Below are 22,267 nucleotides of genomic sequence, written 5' to 3' on the forward strand. Positions count from 1 at the left end.
CTGTTGTTTTAATTCTTCACTGCTCCTCAGGAGGCACATAGCATTTTCCCTGCCTTAGGATGAGCTGGTTCTGGAGCAGTTAAGATGTGCTTAAGCACTTTGCCATCTGTGAGGGAGCTGTAATTGCCTCCCACGAGCCTGAGCCCGAGTCTCCGCTCCTGCTACTTATCCTCCTATGCCCTCCCCGAGGGACAATGACTCAAGGTTGCCTGCTCTTAGCTGAAGGGAAAAGCCACGTGTCCCAGATGATGGGTCTGAGTTAGAATTAAGACGAACTAATTTTATTTGGATGTTTTATTTATCTGCATTTCAAATGTTATCCCCTATCCGTTTCCCCCCTGGAAACCCCCATCCCATCCCCTGACTCCCTGCCTCCATGACGGTACTCCCCCACCCACCCACCCACCCACTCCCTCCTGCCTCCCTGCCCTGGCATTCCCCTACACTGGGGCATTGAGCCTTCACAGGCCCAAGGGCCTCTCCTCCCACTGATGCCCAACAAGGCCATCCTCTGCTACTACATATGCGGATGGAGCCATGGATCCTTCCATGTGTACTCTTTGGTTGGTGGTTTAGTCCCTGGGATCTCTGGGGGGTCAGGTTGACTGATATTGTTGTTCTTCCTATGGGGTTGCAAACCCCTTCAGCTCCTTCAGTCCTTTCTCTAACTCCTCCATTGGGGACCCCATGCTCAGTCTAATGGATGGCTGTGAACATCTACCTCTTTTTGCAGTCCTAATGAAACTTTCAAAACAATGAGTCAAATATATCAGGGAATTTTCTCCTGCATTGCATCTGAGCTAAGGAATCCGATGCGATGTGAAGGTGGCCCCAGCTAAGGCCATTTGCTGTTAGGTCTCTGCACATTTATGGACGTCAACAGTCACAATTTTAATTTTCTTTTTCTCGTTTTACGTCTTTTACTACTACAAGTTTATCATTAATAATTTGCATTTCTATAAAATACTTTGAGATTTTGTCCCCAGACAGGGTCTCATTAATGTAGTCTATCTGGAACTCTCTCTGTAGCCCTGGATGGTCCAATCAGAGACATCTGACCTCTACTGTGTCTTACGTGCTGGAATTAAAGGGTGCAGCACCACACCTTTGAGGGACATCACTGTAAGACTCACACAAGTACAGATTCCTTTCTCCAAGAAATGATAGCACTTCATGTCAAACCCAACAAAACCAGAATTCGTCCAGAAGAGTGGGGAAAGATGGTATCCTGCAGGTGTGGCTTAAGAGAAGACATGGCCTGCCCCAGCCAAGACGTCTTCGTTCCACGAGGACAGAGCAGGATCGGTTCTGACGCCAGCTTCCTTCAGAGAGCTTTAGTATTAGTCCTCGTATGAGGACTTTGCTGGGTAAGGGTGCTTCTGCTGTATTGGCGATCCAGCCTAGTACTCCCATAGGTTTCTCTATGTGAGGGATCGGGTCACTAGGAAAGGTGTTGGTATTTCATGGGGAGGTGGCAGGTCATTCGACTTGAAGTCACTTTCATTGCTTGCCGCCGAAATGACTGATTCTCAGGATGCCGGGTCGTGGTCTGTCACTCATTCTTTGCACTGGGCACATCATGTTCCCACCCTCTGCAGAGCCTTAGTTCCAGGGCCTCTGTGGGCACCGACGTCCATGGCTCCTCACCCCCTGCTAAACTATGATGTGATGTATACAGCGCTTCCCCTCACAGGGCATCACGAGACTTGTTCTCCCCTCACACGCTAACTATCCCAGACTTGTTCTCCCCTCACACGCTAACTATCCTGAGACTTGTTCTTCCCTCACACGCCAACTATCCCAGACTTGTAACACAGGCACCTCCCACAAAGGAAACGCTGTGTAAGCAGTTTTTAAGCTGAGTTATTTAGGGGATAACGACAAGTCTGTACATAATTAGCACAGACCCTTTTTATTTTTAGGATATTTCAGATCTATGGTTGATTGAAAGTGCGTATGTGGAACTCATGATGCTGAGAATTGACTGTGTTTGCAGTTTCTTTAAAAACCAGAGTGCCTAGTATAAAATGGTTCTGGAAATTTACAATCAAAGTACACCTATAAGCCATAAAGCCATCCTAGGGGGCTTTACTCTTCTTTCCCTGGCTGGCTGCTGTGGGGTGTCTGTGAGTGTTTCTGGGCTCGCAGGTGCTTCCCACAGAACAGAGAGAAACAATGACGTGGTCTCAGTGCGGTGTCCTGCCTTCACTTTGTCTCAGGTTGGCAGTGCTCATAATTCTCTCCATTAGGAGGGAGCCTGACAGTCCTGTGTTACTCAGGGCCATTTTTGTCATTTTCTTTCCTAGAGGTATATCGCCACTGGAGAACTGGGGAAAGCCACGGACACACTGGATTCTACCGGGAAGGTAACAGAGGAGAAGCCATATGGTAAGGAGCCCCTAAGGCCACTCCCCTCTGCTGATAAGAAAGTTCCTGTGATTGCAGGATGCAGAACTTAAGTAGCATGAGGTGGTATACACTAGTAATCCCAGCACTTGGGAGACTGAAGCAGGAGGATTGCAAGTTCTAGCCCTGCCTGGCCACACAAGTGAGACCCCATCCCCAGAGGAATTAAAGCAAGCCCATGGCCTGATGCTGTCAGGTCTCAGTGCGTTCTCCAGCTCGAACAAGCAGCACCACCATCACACTGCAGCTTCACTTACCGTAGGTTTAGTAAAGACTTTGGAAGTACCTTCCCCCGCCCCGAGAGGAGTGTTTGTAATGTTCAGAACTACGTGTAAGTATAGCTGGGATTCAGGCTGGTTTCTCCCATGAACGGGTAACAAGACACAGTTATTGTCATGTTGGATTTGACCCATGTCACGCCTCTATTTTTTTTAAGTGACTTCCCAGCTGTTGGAATGAATGTGCCTGAGTGAGTGCTATGAAAGTCACCACGTGCCTGTGTTTTGGCGTGAAAAGATCCAACAGGGGAGAAGTAATTCTCTGAAATGGAGGGAACTCCCCAGGGCCTACCTGTGTTTGTGTGCCTTTCATACTCTAAGAAGGGTACATAAATGACCTGGTCTCCTAGCAACCCACAGCGCCCAGGGTATTTATAACGCAGCACTTGTGGCATTGCCAGCGAGTTCACCTGCGTGGTGTGTCACCGATGGTGGAGTATTCGTAGGCATTCTGGCTTTCCCCCATGTCTGACACGAACTCCCCTCAGTTTGGCTGCAGACAGCGTAGTGTCCGCTCCCTGTGCCTGTGTGTTGATTGCCCTCATGACATATTCCACATCACGCCAGCGATACCAGGCTTTTCTTGCTGACGCAGCTTCTCTTGCCCTGCTGACACCCCTGTGGCACTTGGTATGTGGTTCAGTTAGTCAAGCAATGTAATGAAAATTAAAAACACTCACTTATTTCCACACTTTGGACGCAAGCAGACCCTTACCCGGCTGAAGTCCAGCTATGGCTTGGAGCCAGTGGAGTTGAAAGGGAAGACAGGCACCTGACAAGAAGCGACACAGACTCTCGGAGTTTGCCAGGGGTGCTGCCCTCCAGTCAGTGCACATAGACAAGTAAGCCTCCCGTGTCCTTATCCCCACTGGCCAAGCATAACGGGAAAGGGAGCTTCAGAGCTGTGGTGGAACAGGAAGCAGGGCCGGAGGAAGCTTTAACTTCCGTCTGCCATGACCTAGCCCGGGCTGTGAGCATTTCCTACCTGTTTATCTGCCATCTCCTAAGTAGTGATGCTTTAGCTTCCTGTTGTACTGAAAGGTGTCTGGCGCCACACAGACACGTCATGGCCGCAAGGCTGGAGCAGTAGCTGAGGCAGAACTGATAGCAACTGGACTAGGGAGCTGGGAGTTGAGCCAGAGACTTCTGTAGTTAGCCTTGAGCTTACTAAGGGCAGGTGATACTCCCTGATTCCCGATGCCTTGTGGGGACAGTAAGGAGGTGGTCCGAGGTGACCCAAGCTTGAGGTTATAAAACTGGCTGGGGAATGCCGCCGCCCAGGGGAACACTTTCTTTTTTAACAAAGAAGCATTTGTTAATTTGTACCTTTGTTTATGCTAAAGAAAGCTCAGGGTTAGAGAGAGACTTGGTGGGTGAAGTGATTTGCTGCTCAAGTGTGAACCCCTGAGTTCTAATCCCCAGGACCCAGGTAGGTCTGCATCCATACTCGGATCTCGAGATCCAGCACAGGAGACTCCAGCATCATGGGCCTGCTTCTTTGGCATCTGCAGCAGCAAGCATGGTGGCGGCCAAGGACTCGAGGTTCTGACCTCTACATGTGTGCATGGATGGGCACTCCCCCACAGACACACACATGCATTCTCAAACACACACTTACACATGCACATGCCCTCTCTCTCACACACACATATACTCACATACACACACAGACATTCACATGTACATATACACACACACAGATACTCACATGTACATGCACAGACACACATACACACTCACACAGACACATGCATGCCTTCTCAGACACACACTTACACATGCACATGCCCTCTTTCTGACACACATACTAACATATACACTCACACAACCCATTCACATGTACATGCATATACACACAGAGATACATGTACATGCACAGACACTCACATACACACACAGACACTCACATGTATATACACACTCACACAGACACTCACATGCACACACACATTCACATACACACTCACACACACACTCACATGCACTCACAGACTCATATACACACTCACACACACTCACATGTACACACACACTCACATACACACTCACACACACACTCACATGTACACACACACTCACATACACACTCACAGACACTCACATGCACAGGCACACACACACACACATTTTTTAAAAGCTAAAGAGTAGCTTTCATGGGACGCCAGAGAGGCGCGCCCGTCACACTGTTTGCCGAGCAGTATTTGAGACTGGAGGATGACAGCTCCAGACATTCTTAGCAGTTTGGCAGGATTTTTTCATTTCCCTCAGTAAATCATCAAATATTTGCTATCTGAAGCCACAGTGGTGAAGCCACCAAGGACAAGAAAAGGGGGGTTAAAGTCTAGCTTCTGCCCTAAGGGGGAATTGCTTACAGCCCTCTGAGGCAAGTGTTTCATGTGCCTTTGTAGTGTTATCCTGAAATAAAATCAGTGCCTGGACCTGTCTGCAGACACATACACTTAAAATCAACACAGTGCAGTCCACGGACTGTAAAGAAGGAATAACTTGCACCAAGTAACCGCTGTGTAGATGTAGACGCTAGGACACTGCAGCTCCGGAAGCAGCAGCTATGAACTGCGGTGACAGGCCTTGTGTCAGTGACTCAGTACGTGGAACGCTAGGAAGAATGATTGCTTTGAGATGTACCGTGAAGTTCTAGCATCTCCTCATGCTGGGTCCTCGTCTTACCTGTATTAAAGCTTTGTTATCAGCTTTTATAGAGTGAGCACAGATAAATCCACAGTCCAGTCCTTTGTCACGAAGCGAACTCCCAACTACGGTTCTGGAACCCTCCCTCCCTGCCCGACGGGAGCCACGGCCCTTCTGCCTTTTCCCAGTGTAGACTAACTTCCGGGTTACGGTGAGAAGCCTTACACAGCGTGTGTCCTTCTGTGTCTGGATTCTCCCTGTGGACATGTGAGATTTATCCACGCGATTACATGCCACCATCTTAAAGTCTTTTTATTGCTGTGCTTGCTTGTACATACCACTTCACATGCACATACCACTGCACATGCACATACCACTTCTCATGCACATACCACTTCACATGCACACACCACTTCACATGCACACACCACTTCACATGCACATACCACTTCACATGCACATGTAACGTACACAGCACGTTCTCTTTTAAAAAAGATATACATATTTATTTCATGTGTTTATGTGAGTTCCTGCGTGGGCATGTGTGCACATGCACATGTCTACACTTCATGTATGGCATTTGATCCCCTGGGACTGGAGTTATAGGCGGTTGTGAGCCACCATGTGGGTTCTGGGAAAGAAACCCAGGTCCTCTGCAACAGCAGCCAGTGCTCTCACCCACCGAGCATCTCTCCTGCCTGCACGTTTGTCTGGCTTTGCTGGGTGCTGGATCCAGGACCTCATGCATGGCGATAGGTGCTATATATCACTGAGCATTGGACCTAGGCCTCTTCAGTTAGTAGACATGTGGGTTGTTCTCAGTTTGGAATTTCACAGAACAAAACTACACTTTGAGCTCATTTCTCTTGTGTTTGAACTCTTAGAGCTGGGTTCCAGTGTGCTCGGAAATGTGCTACGCTGGAAATGTGCAATGGTTTTTCAAAGTCGTGTTTCCTCAACATTGTGCAAGTTCCAGGTGGCCCATACCCTGAACAGCCCGTCATGTCAACAGTGTGATTTGCTTCATGCGTTCCAGTGAGTGGGCAGCAATCCGCTGACCTGTGGTGGCTTTTGGCAGGGGTAGGGCAGGACAGTGCCTTAGCATTCTGTTGCCCACTTCCTTCTCTGGCGAGTTGTCTCACTGAGTGTTTGAGTAAAGAGCTCACATCCGCCTGCCTGTGCGCGCACATACACACACACACAGACGCACGCACGCACACACACACACACACACACACACACACACACACACACACGACTTTTTTAAACAAGAAAATATTTTTCTGTGTTCTAGAGATTTTTATTGCTTTGCCTCTGGCATTACATGTCCAGTCCTTTTTTTTAACCTTCGAGGATAGCCAGTGGGCCTACTTTCTCCACGATTCTGCACGCCACAAATCAGGAGCCTCAGTAGGTGTGGGTTTGTCTGGAATCTGCATTATCGGTTCAGCAAGCTGGTCCCTCCTTGTCTCAGCACCAAAGGATCTGCTGTCGTAGAGAAAAAATAGATCTGCCCACCTTGGGTATTACAGACCCCCCCCTTAAAAATAGCTATTTTATTGAAAGAGCTCATCTTTTCTCTTTTACAGAAATTTGATATCTTTTAAATCATGAACAGAAAGTGGGTTTGCAGAGGGGTGGGAGGCAAATCTTGTGCAGGAAACCGTGGCTGCCCTGGGTTCATGAATGGGGGATTAGCCAAGTCGTGTCCAGAAGATAGCGTTAACAAACGTTTTCTTTGAATTGTTTCACTTTGTTTTCTCCATATTCAAATGTAAACTAACTGCACGTTTCTGGAGTTGATCCAGCATGGTCAGCATGTATTATGTCGTGTACATCACAGGTGAAGATTTGGCGGGGGGTGGGGGGGCTGGGTCTGCGTTTATGACTGTGGGGTTTATATTTGTTTTCTCTCCCCTGGCCCTCTCTCTCTCTCTAAGATTTATTTTATGTATGTGAGTACACTGTCACTGTCTTCAGGCACACCAGAAGAGGACATCTGATCCCGTTACAGATGGTTATGATGTGGTTGCTGGGAATTGAACTCAGGACCTCGGGAAGAGCAGTCAGTGCTTTTAGCCGCTCAGCCGTCCCTCCAGCCCGATGTCACTGTTTAAATCTGGTGTTGGCTTTGTGGTGCTTGCACACATAAACCCAGGCCTCCACGGTGGCCTCGCCTCTGAACTGTGCTCTTGCCCTGCTTTTCTTGGCTTTTAACAGCTTTCCCGTTTTCTGGAAGAACGTTTGTCCAGTTGAAATTATTTCTTTTTCTACTTTTCGTAGTGCCTACTGGTAACACCAGATGTGCTTTTATAAGGAAAGTTTCGGATTACAAACTTTTAAACTCGCTGTTTTAAACTCCTGTCTGCTGTTCTGTTGCACACTTCATTGTACGGGTGTTTCTCCCCATGATCCTGTCTAGTGGATCTGAAATTCCAAACTTAGTCAGTGTGAAGTCGTTCATAGTGTTCCCTTATGATTCTTTTGATGAATATGGAACTTTATAAAACTATAAGAAAAGACAAAGTAACTTTTCCCCATCAGCCAAGTCTGCCCCCTGCTCCCCCTGGGGCCCTTTGTTAGCTTTCTCACTGGGAGTTAATTTCTGTGTATGATCTCAGAGGGGTATGTGAGCGTATGAGTGTGCGCGTGCAACTGGGTATTAAGCTATTTCAGTGCCAGGTTTTCAAAACCTGCTCCTTCTTTCCATACCTTTGAGCATCTGTCAAACGCCAGGGGCCTCATACACTTGCTTTATTCTGCAGTCCCCGCTGTCCTCCTTCTGTCTGTCTGCCTGTTTTTTGTTTTGTTTTGTTTTGTTTTTGGTTCTTTTTTTTGTTTCGGAGCTGGGGACCGAACCCAGGGCCTTGTGCTTGCTAGGCAAGTGCTCTACCACTGAGCTAAATCCCCAACCCTTGTCTGCCTGGTTTTATGCCCATTGTTCTGTCTGATGACGAGAACATTGAGCCATAGGTTGTTAGTACTCTGACTTACTTTCCATGATTTCTGTACAAGTTTTAAGTAGCTCCCCCCCCCCCCGTATCTCTCCATCTCTCTCTGTGTTTCACTCTCCTGCTCTGTACACATCTCTGTCTCTGTCTCTCCCTCTCTCTCTCTATCCCTCTGTACCTTACTCTTCCCCTCACACACACAGACTGGATGTGTGGGGTGTGTGTGTATGTGCGTGTGCATGTGTGTGTGTATGTGCACACGTGCACGCATGCATGCTTGCTGAGATTTCTACCTCAGTTGATCTTGTCTCTCAGTTTGCAGAGTCTCCCACCCAGGAAACAAGATCAGCTCTCCATGTGTAGGCCGTTAGTTTGGGCAGCCACACTCCTAGATTTCAGGGTGCTCATTCTTAGGGTATGAAATTGTTGTGTGCTTCATATTTTGGTGCTCTTCTGACTATTCCTTTCTCCTGTATAGAATGGGATGGTTTTACATATTAGTCTTTCACTGTTCAACCTTGTTTAACACATCTGTACAAATTGCTTTTTATTTCAATTCTTGGGATATATCTAGGCTGATTTTCAGACCTATGCTAGTGGCTTCTAGCTTTTTTGGAGTCTATGGTGAGTGTCTAAGGTGTACAACAGGTCCTTCTGTGTGCAGATCTTTGTAACAGCTTTTGACAGTGATTATGTTTGTAATTTATACTGATTCACTATATGTATGTATAGCTTAGAACTCAGCCAGGTCTCAATCCTGGCTCTCCCTGACCCCCCACCCACTAACCTGCTCATTGGAATCCTGATCTTTACCTGGGAGTCGCTCTCTACCATTCCATGCAGAAGCACATTCTAAGGGTGTCGCCTTTCCCTTCTCCTCTCAGAGAGAACAGCCCTCACTAGACGGAATAGCCAGGAATGGTGGTTGACTGGTCAGTCCTTTTCTGGCTTAGCAGCTGCTGTGGTCACAGGACTGTCCAGTTATGACTTCTTGTGGTACAACATTGAGCTTCACTCTGTCCTTCTGATTTTTGCTCTCTTGTTCAGGTATCAACGCCTGTGCTGTATGCAGGGAAGGACGGGTGCATTGTAAGCAATCAGTGATTGTATAGCTTGTTCACGTACAAGTTAATTTCATGGGGATGAAGTGTGTGTGTGTGTGTGTGTGTGTGTGTTGTGCATGTGTCCGTGTGTCAGTGTGTGCAGTGTGTGTGTGTGTCTCTGTGTGTGTGTGGTGTGTGTGTGAGTGTGTGTCTGTGGTGTGCATGTGTTCATGTGTCCGTGTGTGCAGTGTGTGTGTGGTGTGTCTGTGTATGTTTGTGTGTATATGTGTGAATGTGTCTCTCTGTGTATGGTGTGTGTCTGTATATGTCCATGTGTATGTGTGTGAGTATATCTCTGTGTGTGTTTCGTGTGTGTCTGTGTGTGTATGTGTCTGTGTGCATGTGTCCCTGTGTGTGTGTATGAGTGTGTGTCTGTGTGTGCGTGTGCATATGTTTAGTGTTGGGGATTGAATTCGGAACATTTTTTTCTTGTTAGGTAGTTGGTTTACTGTGGAGCTACAACCCAAGCATAGAGAAATACTTTTTAAAATGCAATTCAAATGAATGCTTTCACACTGATGGCTCCTTATTTACTGAACAAAGAGTGAGATACCCAGGCCCCTTTGCACCTGAGCTATGCCTCTCTTCTCTAAGTTCATCACTGGGTATCTCTGATGTGGGGAATTTTCTTCTGCATTTTTAACATCTTATGTAGAGGCATCTGATTGGACGAATGCTGGTCTTCAGACACAGCCGGCAGGCTTCACTGCATGCACATGTGCCACAGGCTTGGGTTTTATTATCAAGTAACCTGTTCTTTGGGCTTTCCATCTGGTCATCCTAACATTGGATAAATTATTGGCCTTGGTGACTTCTAAATGTCCTTCAACATGGAGATTCTATTACCCTGAGCAAATTAAATTTCAGCAAGAATGTCTTGAGTGCCATCTTTATAGCGTATGTTACCTCAGAGGAAAAACGGGCTTTGTCTTCAAAGCCCAAGATCTCGTTGGTGAGCTGATAGCTTAGCATGCTGTGGAAAACAGCAGAACAATCAGCACGTATCACAGATGCCTGAGCTAGAAAGTATGATGAGAAAGAGCATGTCTCAGTGTCTGTCTGTCTGTCTGTGTACGTGCCTCTGTGTGTGTGTGTGTCTATGTATATGTCTATGTGTGTGTATATGTGGTTCTGTGTGCTTGTGTGTGGTGTCTGTATATGTCTTTGTGTGTGGTGTCTACATGTAGTATATATGTCTGTGTGTCTGTATATGTCTGTGTGTGTATATGTGGTGTCTCTATGCTTGTGTGTGTTGTCTATATGTCTGTGTGTGTGGTATCTGCATGTAGTATATATGTCTCTCTCTGTGTGTGTATGTGTATGTCTCTGTGTGTGTGTCTGTATATATATCTGTGTGTGTATGTGTGTGTCTCTGTGTGTGTGTCTGTGTATCTGTGTGTCTGTGTATATGTCTCTGTGTGTGTCTATATATATCTGTGTGTCTGTGTATATGTCTGTGTGTGTGTCTGTATATATCTGTGTGTGTATCTGTGTGTCTGTGTATATGTCTGCGTGTGTGTGTATGTGTGTATGTGTGTCTGTGTCTGTGTATATGTCTGTCTGTGTGTGTGTATCTGTGTGTCTGTGTATATATCTGTGTGTGTGTATCTGTGTATATGTCTGTGTGTGCATGCAGGTGCACACACATGCATCAGGGAGAGAGAGTCACTGAAGCAGCACAGAAGCAAGCATACTGGCAGAACAAGGGTGTCAGGGAGGAGCAGAGCCAGGTAGGAACGGAAAGCTGTCTGGTCTGGCTTTGAACCGCCCGGCTGAGTTCACTCACCGTAGCAGTTTTACCAGCCATGGCATCTTGTTAGTTCAGCCTGGTGGTGGCAGAGGCTGTTCCGTTTAGCCTAACTAAGGTGCCCCTGCAGTCACTTCCTAGTGTCACAGTAGATTGGGACCCAGCCTCTGAGCCCCATGGCTGAGCAGGGAACAGGGCAGAGCTCTGTGCTGGGGGCTGCAGTGCCTCACTGAGCCTTGTTCATGTTTAGTTACAAGGTCATAGTGAGGCCAAGACCGTCTTGCTGGGTGCTCACAGTATTCCCCTGATGCCCTTTTTTATCATGGGTTTGGAACAATTCAGAGCACAATAATTTTTGATTATTATTTTTCAAAAAAATCAAATATACATTTACCCTAAAGTTTAAATTTTCTGAAAAATAAGAACATTGGCTGTGATCTAAATGAGTTATAGAATGTTTCCAAGGCCTGGTTCATTCCTGAAGCAGATGTAAAGACTCATCTACAAGTATGGAAACCCAGATCCTGAGCTCGCGTGCTGCGCTTTTGACCATCTGCAGGCAAGAGAGTGATTTCAGCACCGCGTCCTTCTGTCAAATGCACCGAACAGACCTGAGAATGTGTCTGACACTCGGAGAGCGTTATAAGTCTTTAAATCTTCTAAAATCCACCTTTGAAAATGCTTACGGAGCATGCCAACGTCCTTGCTGCGTGGATTCCTTCTCCGTGCTGGTTTGTCTTTAAGCTGACTAAGAGTGATCGTTTAAAAGCAGAGGGGAGTCCCAAGAGCAGAGCAGGGTCGGGAGACAGATCAATAGCTCTGCTTGGAGATGAAGGCGAATGTGCGTGTATGAAATTTATTCCACAGCATAGAGCAGTTTTAAATTCTATCAAGCGAAACTGACGGCACAGCTGTGCCTGCTGTCCTCTCTGCTGTGACAGACACTGGACAGAGGGCCCAGAGGCAAGGGAGCGCACCCGCGCGGGTGTTATCCGCCTGCCCTGTCATCACCCTGTATTGATCGCCATAGGACCGCGTCTGTAGCTAATTTCATATCTTTCTTGGAGTTTTCTAAAGACACCGTCAGAATCACCCGTGCATATATGATGCATTCTTTTAAAGCGAGGAGTAACTGGGGTAGGGTGGGAATCCAACCGGGGGAATTAAGTGTCTATAAAAAAATAACATTCTTTCTTTTCATCTCACTGATGCTTATTTTATTCTCTTCATCGAAGGCAGCATTTGGCCTATGAGACTTGCACTGCAGTTTCACTGTTTTTATTCATTCATTCTTTTAAAATTAATCGTAATTTTTTACATGTCTAATTACACCACACATGAACTAAATGGTGGGATCAAGGCTAAAACAAGGGGTCCTGGAGAGTCTGGGGTTCATGATAGGGCAGAAGGCAGGTCCAGACATTTCATTTGTGAGGCTGTGCAGAGAGCTCACCACATGGCAAACTCAAGTTTTGCTTTTTGGAATGTTTAGATTTTTATTTTATTTATTTTTAGTTTTTGCTATTGTTTTTAACTTGGTATTGATTCTTTGTGAGTTTCACATTATGTACCCCATCCCCTCCTATCCACAGTCTGCCCTTGCAACATCCCCCCAAAATAAAAAGCACACACACAAACAAAACAAAAATAAAAAGCCCAAGTCATAGACAGCTTCTTGTTGCAGAAGCGCTAGTGTGTCCACAGTCTATCCCTCTGCCCACATATCTTCACTTGCAAATGCTCACCGAGTCACTGGTCTGTTTCAGGGTCCCTGGTTTCTGTGAAACCATCAACACTGGATCCTCACTGGGACTCCTCCCGGTTCTTGTTGCCCAGTGTCATGGAGATCCTGCAGCTTTGAACAACAAAACTGGCTGGCATTTCCATGTGCCCCATCAGTTCACAGATGGTGTAGATTTTAGGGTGGACCATTTCAGAGCCCTGGATTGGTCTTGGTGGCAGCTAAGCTGGGCAGCTCACAGGCTCTCCCTTACATGTGCCCCCAGGGCAAGCTCTCCTGCACTGCTCTAGCTTGGCCACCCATCAACAGGAGGCAGGGTCAGATCTCCTGCTTCCCTTGAGACCGACTCACCCACTCCCACATTTCCTAGGCAGGACACAAGGCCCTCTCCCGAGTGATGCAGACAAGGAGGGGCAAGACTAGCTCTCCTGCCCTCAGATGTTGGGGCCAGTTCCCCTGACTGCCCCAGGTGGTGAGCAGAGAGTTGGGAGAGGGCATCACCCACTTGTCCACCCCACCTCATGGCAGATGAGAGGTGGGACCAGCTCTCTGGTGCTCATGCCCATGGGGCCAGCTCACCTGCACCTGCCCCACCAGGGTCACCTCTACTGTACTGCCCAGGTGAGGTGTAGGGCACACTCTCCTGAGTGTGGCAGCTGGCAAGGGGCAGAGTGAGCTCGTTCCCTCTCATGACCCTGGGACCAGCTCTCCTGACTTCTGCAAGTGGTGAAGGACCAGGGAGGGAGAGCATCATTGCTGCACCCACACTGCCTCCCAGCAGAAAAGTGGTGGGGTCCGATCTACAGCCATGCCCTGAGGGCCGGCTTACCCATGCCCTGCTACCCGGGCCAGCTCCACCGTGCTGCCCAGGTGAGGCTCAGGGCCTGCTCTCCCACGTGCTGCTGCCAGTTAGAGATGGGGCTAGCTCTGCAGAGTCCCTCAGTCTGAGGGGTAGAGCCAGTTCTGCACAGCCCTCGGACATCTACATGGTCCCAGGTAGCTTTCTCTAGTAGTAGCAAGAGCTGTGGACATTGACACCGACCCCTGACCCTGCATAGCCACAGATCCACACCTGGCTCTTAGTGGTAGGTTGGGCAGCATGGCCTCAGATGGTTACTGGCTACTCACAGCAGGCTGTTCCTTCCATACCTCACGTCTCCAGTTCGACCTCTCTCCATAATTCTCACACTGTTCTGTTTTTCTTTCTCTCCTGTCTGTCCACCACGCGCGTGTACATTGTAGTGGTTCCCACTGCAGGTGTGTCTCTGGGTGACCTCCTCTGTCCACACTGCATGTCACCAAGCAATGTGCCCTTAGGTGGCATGGTGGCAGGCAGGTCTGTGGACATCCTCCTGTGTTGGACTCTGTGTCCGCTGCCCCGCCCAGTCCTCTGTGGAGTGGAGGGCGGGTCTCTCTTTCCTCACCAGCACCTTGAGGCATGCATGGCGGTTGGCAGATCTCCATATGTCTTCTGTTTATTTATTTGTGTAGATGTTACCTATGTACATCTATACTACCGTGTACCTGGTGCCTTGTCAGGCCAGACAGGGCATCAGAATCATAGAGGGTTGTGAACCACTGGGTGATTGCTGAGTATTAAACTCAGGGTCTCAGGAAGAACAGCCAGTGCTCTTAACCACTGAGCTATCTCTCCAGCCCCTGTAATTCCTGTTTTATTAGGAAAAAAAATGACTTCACAGTTGGGGCCGTTGCCTCTGTGGCCATTGTCATCTTCCCTTGGTTCATTTTTGGCAGATAAAATAACACAAGAAGATATCGAAGGCATTCTGCAGAAGTTTACTGGGAATATAATGCAAGTACCCCCCCTGTAAGTGCAGTTATTGAATTTATGTTTAATTGTATCATCTGTTGGTTAACCATTAATTAGAATAAGGTGGGCCTCCTTCTGCCATGTTTGATTCTGGACATTGTGTATTAGAACAAAGAGATGAGCCCACCCAGCTCGGATCCAAAGCCTGACCCCAGGGCAAAGCTGTGTTTCCCTCTGCTGGATGTCAGCGCAGCCTGGCCTCTGTGCACCTTGCTTCACTGGCTTTTCAGGTCTATCTGTAGACAGAGGCCAGAGAGGCCACTGTCCCGCAGTTACAGTGTAAGAACCACGCAGGAGTGACAGAATGGTGACTCACGGTCCCAAGTGCTTCCTGTTTGGCCCCAGAATATTTTAATTTTTTAAATAATCTTTTTAAAGATTTTTTTATCTTACATGAGTGCCCTATCCACATGTACACCTGCACACCAGAAGAGGGCATCAGATCCCAGGATCGATGGTTGCAAACCACCGTGTGGTTGCTAGGAATTGAACTCAGGACATAGAACAAAACACCACAGCCCAGGAAGCTATTTCTCATGGTGAACACCTGTTTTCATGAGGTGTGTCGCATGGCAAAGGGATGAAGGCATTTGTCTGGGGTGACATCCCTGCCACAAGGGCTGTTTCTGACCTGGATGCCCTCCAAAAGGCCTTTGCCCTTGACGCCATCATCTTGGTACTTGGGGTTTCAGCGGGTGACTGGGAGGCGGAAGCACCATGCCGCCATGTCCGTGTGAACATCACTGTCTGACACAAAGGCCTGTGTGCCTACAGGATGCCCCAGGACACGTTACCGACAGCTCTCGTAGAATTTAGGTCTCTTCAAGATTTTTCTCAAACATAAAGCTTTTACATCTTTTTCAGCAGAACCTGCATTAAATGTTTGAATCATTTGTTAAACTAAGTTAAATATAAGTCTATCATACATGATCTGCTTTAGCATTCTCTGTGGTTATCCACAAGTTTGTGATGTTTACCGTGTGAGACTTTCCGGGAGAAACTGTCCCTGAGCTGGGGACTAGTGAAGGGCGCTGATAAGGTTGCCTGTAGGAACGTTAAAGAAGAAAATGGATGCTGTTCACTGCTTACATCTGTCTCAGATGCACAGGGACTTGGTCCTGAGCCAGCGGCAGGCCCTGAGCAAAGACTAGTTGATCTCAGGAGTGCTCCCAGTGTGAGAGGATCATCATCCTTCGCTCCCTGCTGCCTGGGACTCCTCCCTCAGCCTCTCACCGTCTCATTCCCACTCTCTCCTTACGCACAAGCTATTCTGCACTGAAGAAGGATGGACAGAGACTCTCAACGTTAATGAAGAGAGGCGAGACTGTTGAGGCCAGGCCAGCCAGGCCAGTGACTGTTCACAGCATCTCCCTCCTGAAGTACCAGCCACCGTTCTTCACGCTAGGTAAGACGTGAGACAGTCTGCTTCGCAGTATACATTTGTGCTTTGTGTGGGGCTATTTTTACATGGTTGGAACGGATCTCTGTGGTCTTGGAATTGTTTTGAATGTCAGAAAAGTTATGGTTTGATTTCACAGGAGGCAAATGTAACTAGCCTCTTAGAGGTTCAGAGACAACAGGACTAGACTGGCTTTCGCATGTTTTATGATCGTCTTACTGTAAACCTGGGAGTAATATACCTAGGATCTCTTTAGTGGAGTAAGGAGAGGATGTGTATTTTCAAGATTTTAGAGTTGGGGCCTGGAGCGATAACTCAGCGGTTAGAGCACTGACTGCTCTTCCAGAGGACCTGGCTTTGATTCCCAGCACTCAGTGGTGGCTTATAACGTCCACAACTCCAGTCTCAGGACCTCTGACCTCTGACCTCTCTGGGAAGGAGGTGAGGCACATGATACTCAGACCTACATGCAAATAAATACTACACATGTAACAAAGTAAACATATATGTAAAATTTTTAGTTTTATCTTACACACTTTTCCTTACATTTCTCACACTTAACTATGTCTCATTTTAGAGTAAATATTGATTTTTTTTTCTTTTCTTTTTTTCGGAGCTGGGGATCGAACCCAGGGCCTTGCGCTTGCTAGGCAAGCGCTCTACCACTGAGCTAAATCCCCAACCCCCAATATTGATCTTTTAAACAAAGCATTTTTAGTTAATTGGGGCTAAAAGGCAGACTGGTTTTTATCAGCCCCCTTCTCTGTGAACGGCAAGTTACTGATGTGAAAATATCTAAGACAAAAGTGTTCTTGGACACCTGGTTACAGTTTCAGTTCAGGCTGTCAGTTTGAATATGTGATACATACTCCAAGGAAATTAAAAAGCCAAAACACTTGTTTATACAGTTTTAAAATAATACAAGGCTGTATAGTTGTTTGTCCTCAGGCTCCTGAAATTGATCCAACGAATAATTTCACAGTAACTGTGAATAGAATCCCTTTCCCATGGGACTTCCCAAAGCCTTCCCTTGTGATACACAGGAGGTTCCTGCAGACGGTGGTGTAGTTACAACAGGGCTCTGTCTTATGTTTCCTGACTCTGAATGGCTTGACAAATGAACAAAAACAAACAAACAAACAAACAAAAAGCCCAGTTCTACCAAGTTGTCAGTCATGTTCCATTTGCTCCATGAAAGCGCAGGTCCCACTGCACTGAGAGCAATAAAACGAACGAGAAGGGTCGGGTTTCCTGGCTGCCCTGAGTCAGAGAAGTGCTGCACTCTATTGACTGGGGAGTGTGGAAGAGCCTGTGTGCCTGGCCCCTGCAAAGAGGAGTGTCACACATATGTCACCAGCACGCACACGCACACGCACGCACACACACACACGCACGCACACACACACATGCACACACACACACGCACACGCACGCACACACACATGCACACATACACACACACACACACACACACACACACACACACACACACACACCCAGTTCATCCGGTGCTCCGCCCCCTTCCTGTCTCAGTTGTCTCAGATGCGGCTGTAGAAAAGCATTTGGATGCAACTAGAGACAAAGGTGGATGCCCCACTCAGGGTGCTGATGAGCTCCTACTGCACGCCCTGCTTTCTGCCAAGCGTGCACCAGGAGACGGCTGTCAGCTCGACGGCACCGTGTGGCTTAGATTTGTTTCATGTTTTGGTTACGTTTTTCTCAGAAATAATTCTGAGGAAACACTCAAGAACACAGGACTCTCCATGTAGTACACACTCCAAGCACAGTTCTCGTTGGTAAAGGGATTTTTTGGTTGGTGTTTGGTTATATATTTTTTCCCCCAAATGCTATAAAATCTGATTTCTGACCACTTCAAGCATAGTAAATGAACTAAGTATACAAATCTGAAAATACTTTTAGCATCCCCAGCTCATGAGAGCAGAGCTGGGGTTTCTCTTTCAAGCCTATTAAATGAACAAGGCCAAGGTATTAGGTGGCTTGGCTTGCCAGTTAATTTAAAATGTGTTCATGACTTTCTGCCGACTCCACACTCAGACTTTTGAATCTCACAAACACATATGCTGCCAGATGAATAATTTATGGTTTAGCACATAAATATTTTATGGCTCCATTGTTTGCATAGTCGTTTTTACATGTGTTGAAGAGCATCGTTTTTATGTAAAGTGGGGCTCTCTGAGGTCAGCCTCTCACCCAGTGCTGTTAACCTTCCAGATGTTGAATGTGGAGGAGGCTTTTACATCCGAAGCTTGGTCAGTGACATTGGCAAAGGTAAGCAGGGAGTGAATTATGAACCGTCATGCAGAGAGTAACGCTCCTCTATGGCGGGAGAGGGAAATCTCTGTTCTCCATTTTCCCGAGCAGCGGCTGAGGAACTGAGCGAACGGCTGCTCTTAGCTCAGATGCATTGTGGGTTTATGGTGTGCACTTCTGAGCCCTGGTGGCTGCCTCGAGGTGCTGGTAATGGAGGAGGAGCACAGAGACGGGCAGACGAGGAACACAGAGAGAGCGGGTAGAAAGCCTACATTTTTCCAAGTAAAAAGCATTTTAACTGAAAGTAGAGGTCAGGAAAAAAATTTATCCATCTAAAAATTATTTACATTGATTCAAGTCAATTAAAAAAACCTGGAAGCCACAATCTTAAGCACCCAGAAAGGGCAGGCTCTGCCTCCACGGTTCCCTGGTCACAGGACGGTGGGCAGGTTACATTATCCTATTTGCAGAGTATTGGGAATGTTCATGTCCTGGGCTTGCTTCATATGCCAAGTGTGACAAACAAGTGTAAGTTTAAATCCCTACGTCATCTTCCCTGCCTAAGCATTGACTTACCTCAGGCTCTGGGCTCTTGTGCTGGGCTGGCACCCTGAGAGGTCAGAGGTGAGCTCTGTTAACTGGAAGACTCGTGGCTGACCTTGCGTTCTTACTTTTGGGTGCCGTAGAACTCTCTTCCTGTGCCACCGTGCTGGAGCTGACCCGCACCAAACAGGGGCCCTTTACACTGGCACAGCATGCGCTCCCCGAAGACAGATGGACCATCAATGACATCGCACAGTCCCTCAAGCGCTGCACGTCCCTTCTGCCAGAGGAGCTGACGTTTAAAAAATCCAAATCCGAGCCGTCCAGTGACCAGGCCTTAAGCTGTGGGTACATAACTCTAAGGGAGACAAAGAGAGAAGACGACACAGTTAAGACGCTTTGAGCCCGGCCGGGGAGGATCATTTCCGGGTTGGTGTATATCCTGACCTGACCCAGGAATGCCCACACACTTCTTCAGGTCTTTGCAAGATGTCGTAATGTCTCTGAATGATGGATATGACTGGATTCAGATAAATAAGTTTTCTGAATTTGATCTTCCCTTAGTCTTTTTCCTGTGAAAAAGTTGAACAGAATTCTAGTCACAGAGGACTGAGGTCTGAGCTGCAAGTCCCACAGAGGTATCATATCCACTCTGTCAGACTGGGGGAGGGCGCTCATTGTTCTGAAATCCTCTTAATATTCGAAGTGCTCAGTGCTGAGCCATCCCGTCCTGTGTGTTTGCAGAGCTGTGGCTGCTGGGAAGCGCTGGTGGGCTGAAGTCATCTGTGACTGTGTTTCTTAGATCTTGAAATGAAACGTTTCCCTAATAAATATTTGTAAGTGCACAAACTCCTGCTCCGACCACTGGCAGAGTGGAAATAGCTGAAGAGGTGATTCATTCCATCCCTATTTTCAGCAGAGTTCGGCTCCTGGAGCTGTGTACTCTGTGGCAGCTATTTCTGTGGTCAGCCACATGGTGTCAAGTTACTAAAAAGGGATCTTTCAGAATATAAACTAAAGGATGTATCTTGAATTAAAATTCTCTGCTGCCCGTTCTTTAGTGCCTCTCCGTGACTGCGGAACCTGATCCAGTGACATGGCTTCTGGAGTTACTAGGAACATGATCACATTTTAAAACAAATTCTTATGAGTGCGTCATTGTTTGGTCATGGGAATGTCTATTCTTTCATTGTGTGTTGAGAGGCAAGGACTCTCTGCCTGTCCAGCAGGCGTTGGGGTGTAGACCCCACCCCCCCCCCAGCAGGTGGCCCTTGTTACTTCAGCTACCGGAGACACAACACCCACCTCCGGCCTCGTGGGCCCGTGAACACCCAGGCCTCCACACACATAAATAAAATAATTACTTTAAAAGGTATAGAGACTTAGTGCAGGATGCCCCCTCATGTAGCCAGGCTTCCTCCTCTTTCTACCTCCCAAGTGTAGAGACTACGGGCATCACCGCTGTCTCCTACAGGACTGTAATGCGGTCTACACTGTGGTTTATTATGTGATTTATTAACCTTTCATCAGACACAAGTTTTTATATTCCATACCTTTTCTTTTCAGAGGTTGTTGCCTCTAAAATATTTTAAATAGGTAGGCTGATGGTTTTATTGTGGTTAATGTAATGTAAACCTAATGTAAGATGTTAGGTGCTTCAACAGGACATTCTTGGTATACTGGCAACATTCTTAATAAAATTATCAAAGGTAACTCTGGGAGGCAAGAAGGCTCAGCGGGTGACCCCAGGACTGATGACTTGAGTTTTGATCCTGGGCGACCTATGTGAGAACTTACTCCCTACTAATTGTCCACAGACACCCTGCAGTGTGCACACACCCATGCCCACCTCCACACACATTAAACAAAAGAATGGAATGTTTTTACATTTAAAGACTATTCGTAAGAACAAAACAAAAACAAAACCAACCCCCCCCCACCCAGTGTTGTATTATGGTAAATTCATGAACTAGAAGTTTTGTAGTTTTGAACCTGGTGTCATGGTGAATCTTTAATCCCAGCATGCAGGAGGCATGGGCTTGTGGCTCTCTGTGAGTTCAAGGTCAGCCAGGACCACAGAGTGAGACCCTGCATGATTATATTTTTCCTTACTCCTTCCTAGTGTCCTGTAATTTGTGTAACCAAAGGTGATGTTAGATCCTGCTGCCTGTTAGAACAACTCAGTCTGCACATAGTGTGTCTTCATGAACAGCTCAAATCTGAATAGACTACACAGCTTAGGGGCTGCTTTTTTCCTTTTTTTCTTTTTTCAATTTAAAATTTATGTCTACACTCTTGTCATAGAAGAGAGTAGAATTTATGAAAAAGCAAGCAAGTTCTAGAAACAGTAGCCTGTCTTTTCCTTTTGTTTGAAAATGCTGGAGAAATTATGTAGATTTTTAAAATGCCCATAATGTTCACCATCTTATTGCATTCATTTTGGATTTTATTTTTATATTATATTTTCCTCTTTATTTAGGTGTGCTCTAAAGACTTTCCATATGATTTTATCTGAGTGTGTTTAGTCCTGATGAGTATACCAGTCCTCGGTTCATTTAAACTGCTTTCCTGGGGCTGCACACAGGAGCAGCCATTTTCTTAGGACACATTCTTGTAGTGTTATTTTAGGGAAAGCAATGAGAACAGTTCTGTGGCCCCCGGGCTGCAACATTTCATACCACCATTGTTCGGGGATTTCATACAGTGTTATTAAAAGTTCTCTGCCTTTGCGTGACCTACCTTCACTCCCTGTTCATTTGTATAAATAAACATCTCGGTGGTTTCTTTGTATGTTTCTTTATAAGTTACAAAGTTATTTGCAGTCAGCACTCAGCAGAAGTAGTTTTCCTGGCCTTCCTTAGTGTCTTTCCCAGGACCTGTGATTAAGTGCTGTGACAAAAGGGACCTAAAGAGGAGTGCTTTTCTGTCTGCAGCAAAGGATCCCAGAGCAGGGAGGTCCAGACCCTAGTCACACACATCTGCAGTGGGGAATAGCAAGCAGCAAATGGTGCTGCTCTGCTGCCTCGCTCCATCTTTCGCAGTCTAGGACCCCTGCCCAGGGAACGGCCCTGCACACTGCTGACATAGGCCTCCCTCTTCAATTAACCTGTCAGGATCATCCTCCCAGGCATGCCCAGGGCCATCTCCTGGAGCACTTGAGAGCCCAGGGCTGGCAGCACCAACAACCTGTGTCTCGCTTTGTAAACGTCTTAGGTTTTGCTGACTCAGTTTCCTCATTCAACCCCCTTTGCTACCATCAGATGTGTAAGTATGAATAATTAAAATTGATTAAAAATTTTAAGTATTCTTAACTTTCACGGGTAGCTGAAACCAAGACCCGAGGTCTGG

General features: G+C 47.0%; 1 protein-coding gene across 9 annotated transcripts in view; it reads left to right on the top strand.

Annotated features, from left to right (window-relative positions):
* Window positions 1–21,709, top strand: part of Trub1 (TruB pseudouridine synthase family member 1) — a 41,124-nt gene extending 19,415 nt beyond the window's left edge. For 2 of the 9 annotated variants that reach the window (XM_039084701.2, XM_039084692.2), the window contains exons 4-7: window positions 2,307–2,388; window positions 15,972–16,111; window positions 18,338–18,394; window positions 19,063–21,709. In XM_039084701.2, coding sequence (XP_038940629.1) covers window positions 2,307–2,388; window positions 15,972–16,111; window positions 18,338–18,394; window positions 19,063–19,322 — 539 coding nt within the window. In that variant the 3' untranslated portion in view covers window positions 19,323–21,709. Of the gene's footprint in view, window positions 1–1,029; window positions 1,368–2,306; window positions 2,389–3,388; window positions 3,527–9,331; window positions 12,789–14,630; window positions 14,704–15,971; window positions 16,112–18,337; window positions 18,395–19,062 lie in introns of those variants that run through there. The other 7 variants (XM_008760538.4, NM_001012173.1, XM_039084723.2 and 4 more) reach the window with 7 other exon arrangements.
* The last annotated feature ends 558 nt before the right edge of the window (window positions 21,710–22,267 follow it).

Source organism: Rattus norvegicus, chromosome 1 (genome assembly GCF_036323735.1).
Source record: "Rattus norvegicus strain BN/NHsdMcwi chromosome 1, GRCr8, whole genome shotgun sequence".
Classification (NCBI taxonomy): domain Eukaryota; kingdom Metazoa; phylum Chordata; class Mammalia; order Rodentia; family Muridae; genus Rattus; species Rattus norvegicus.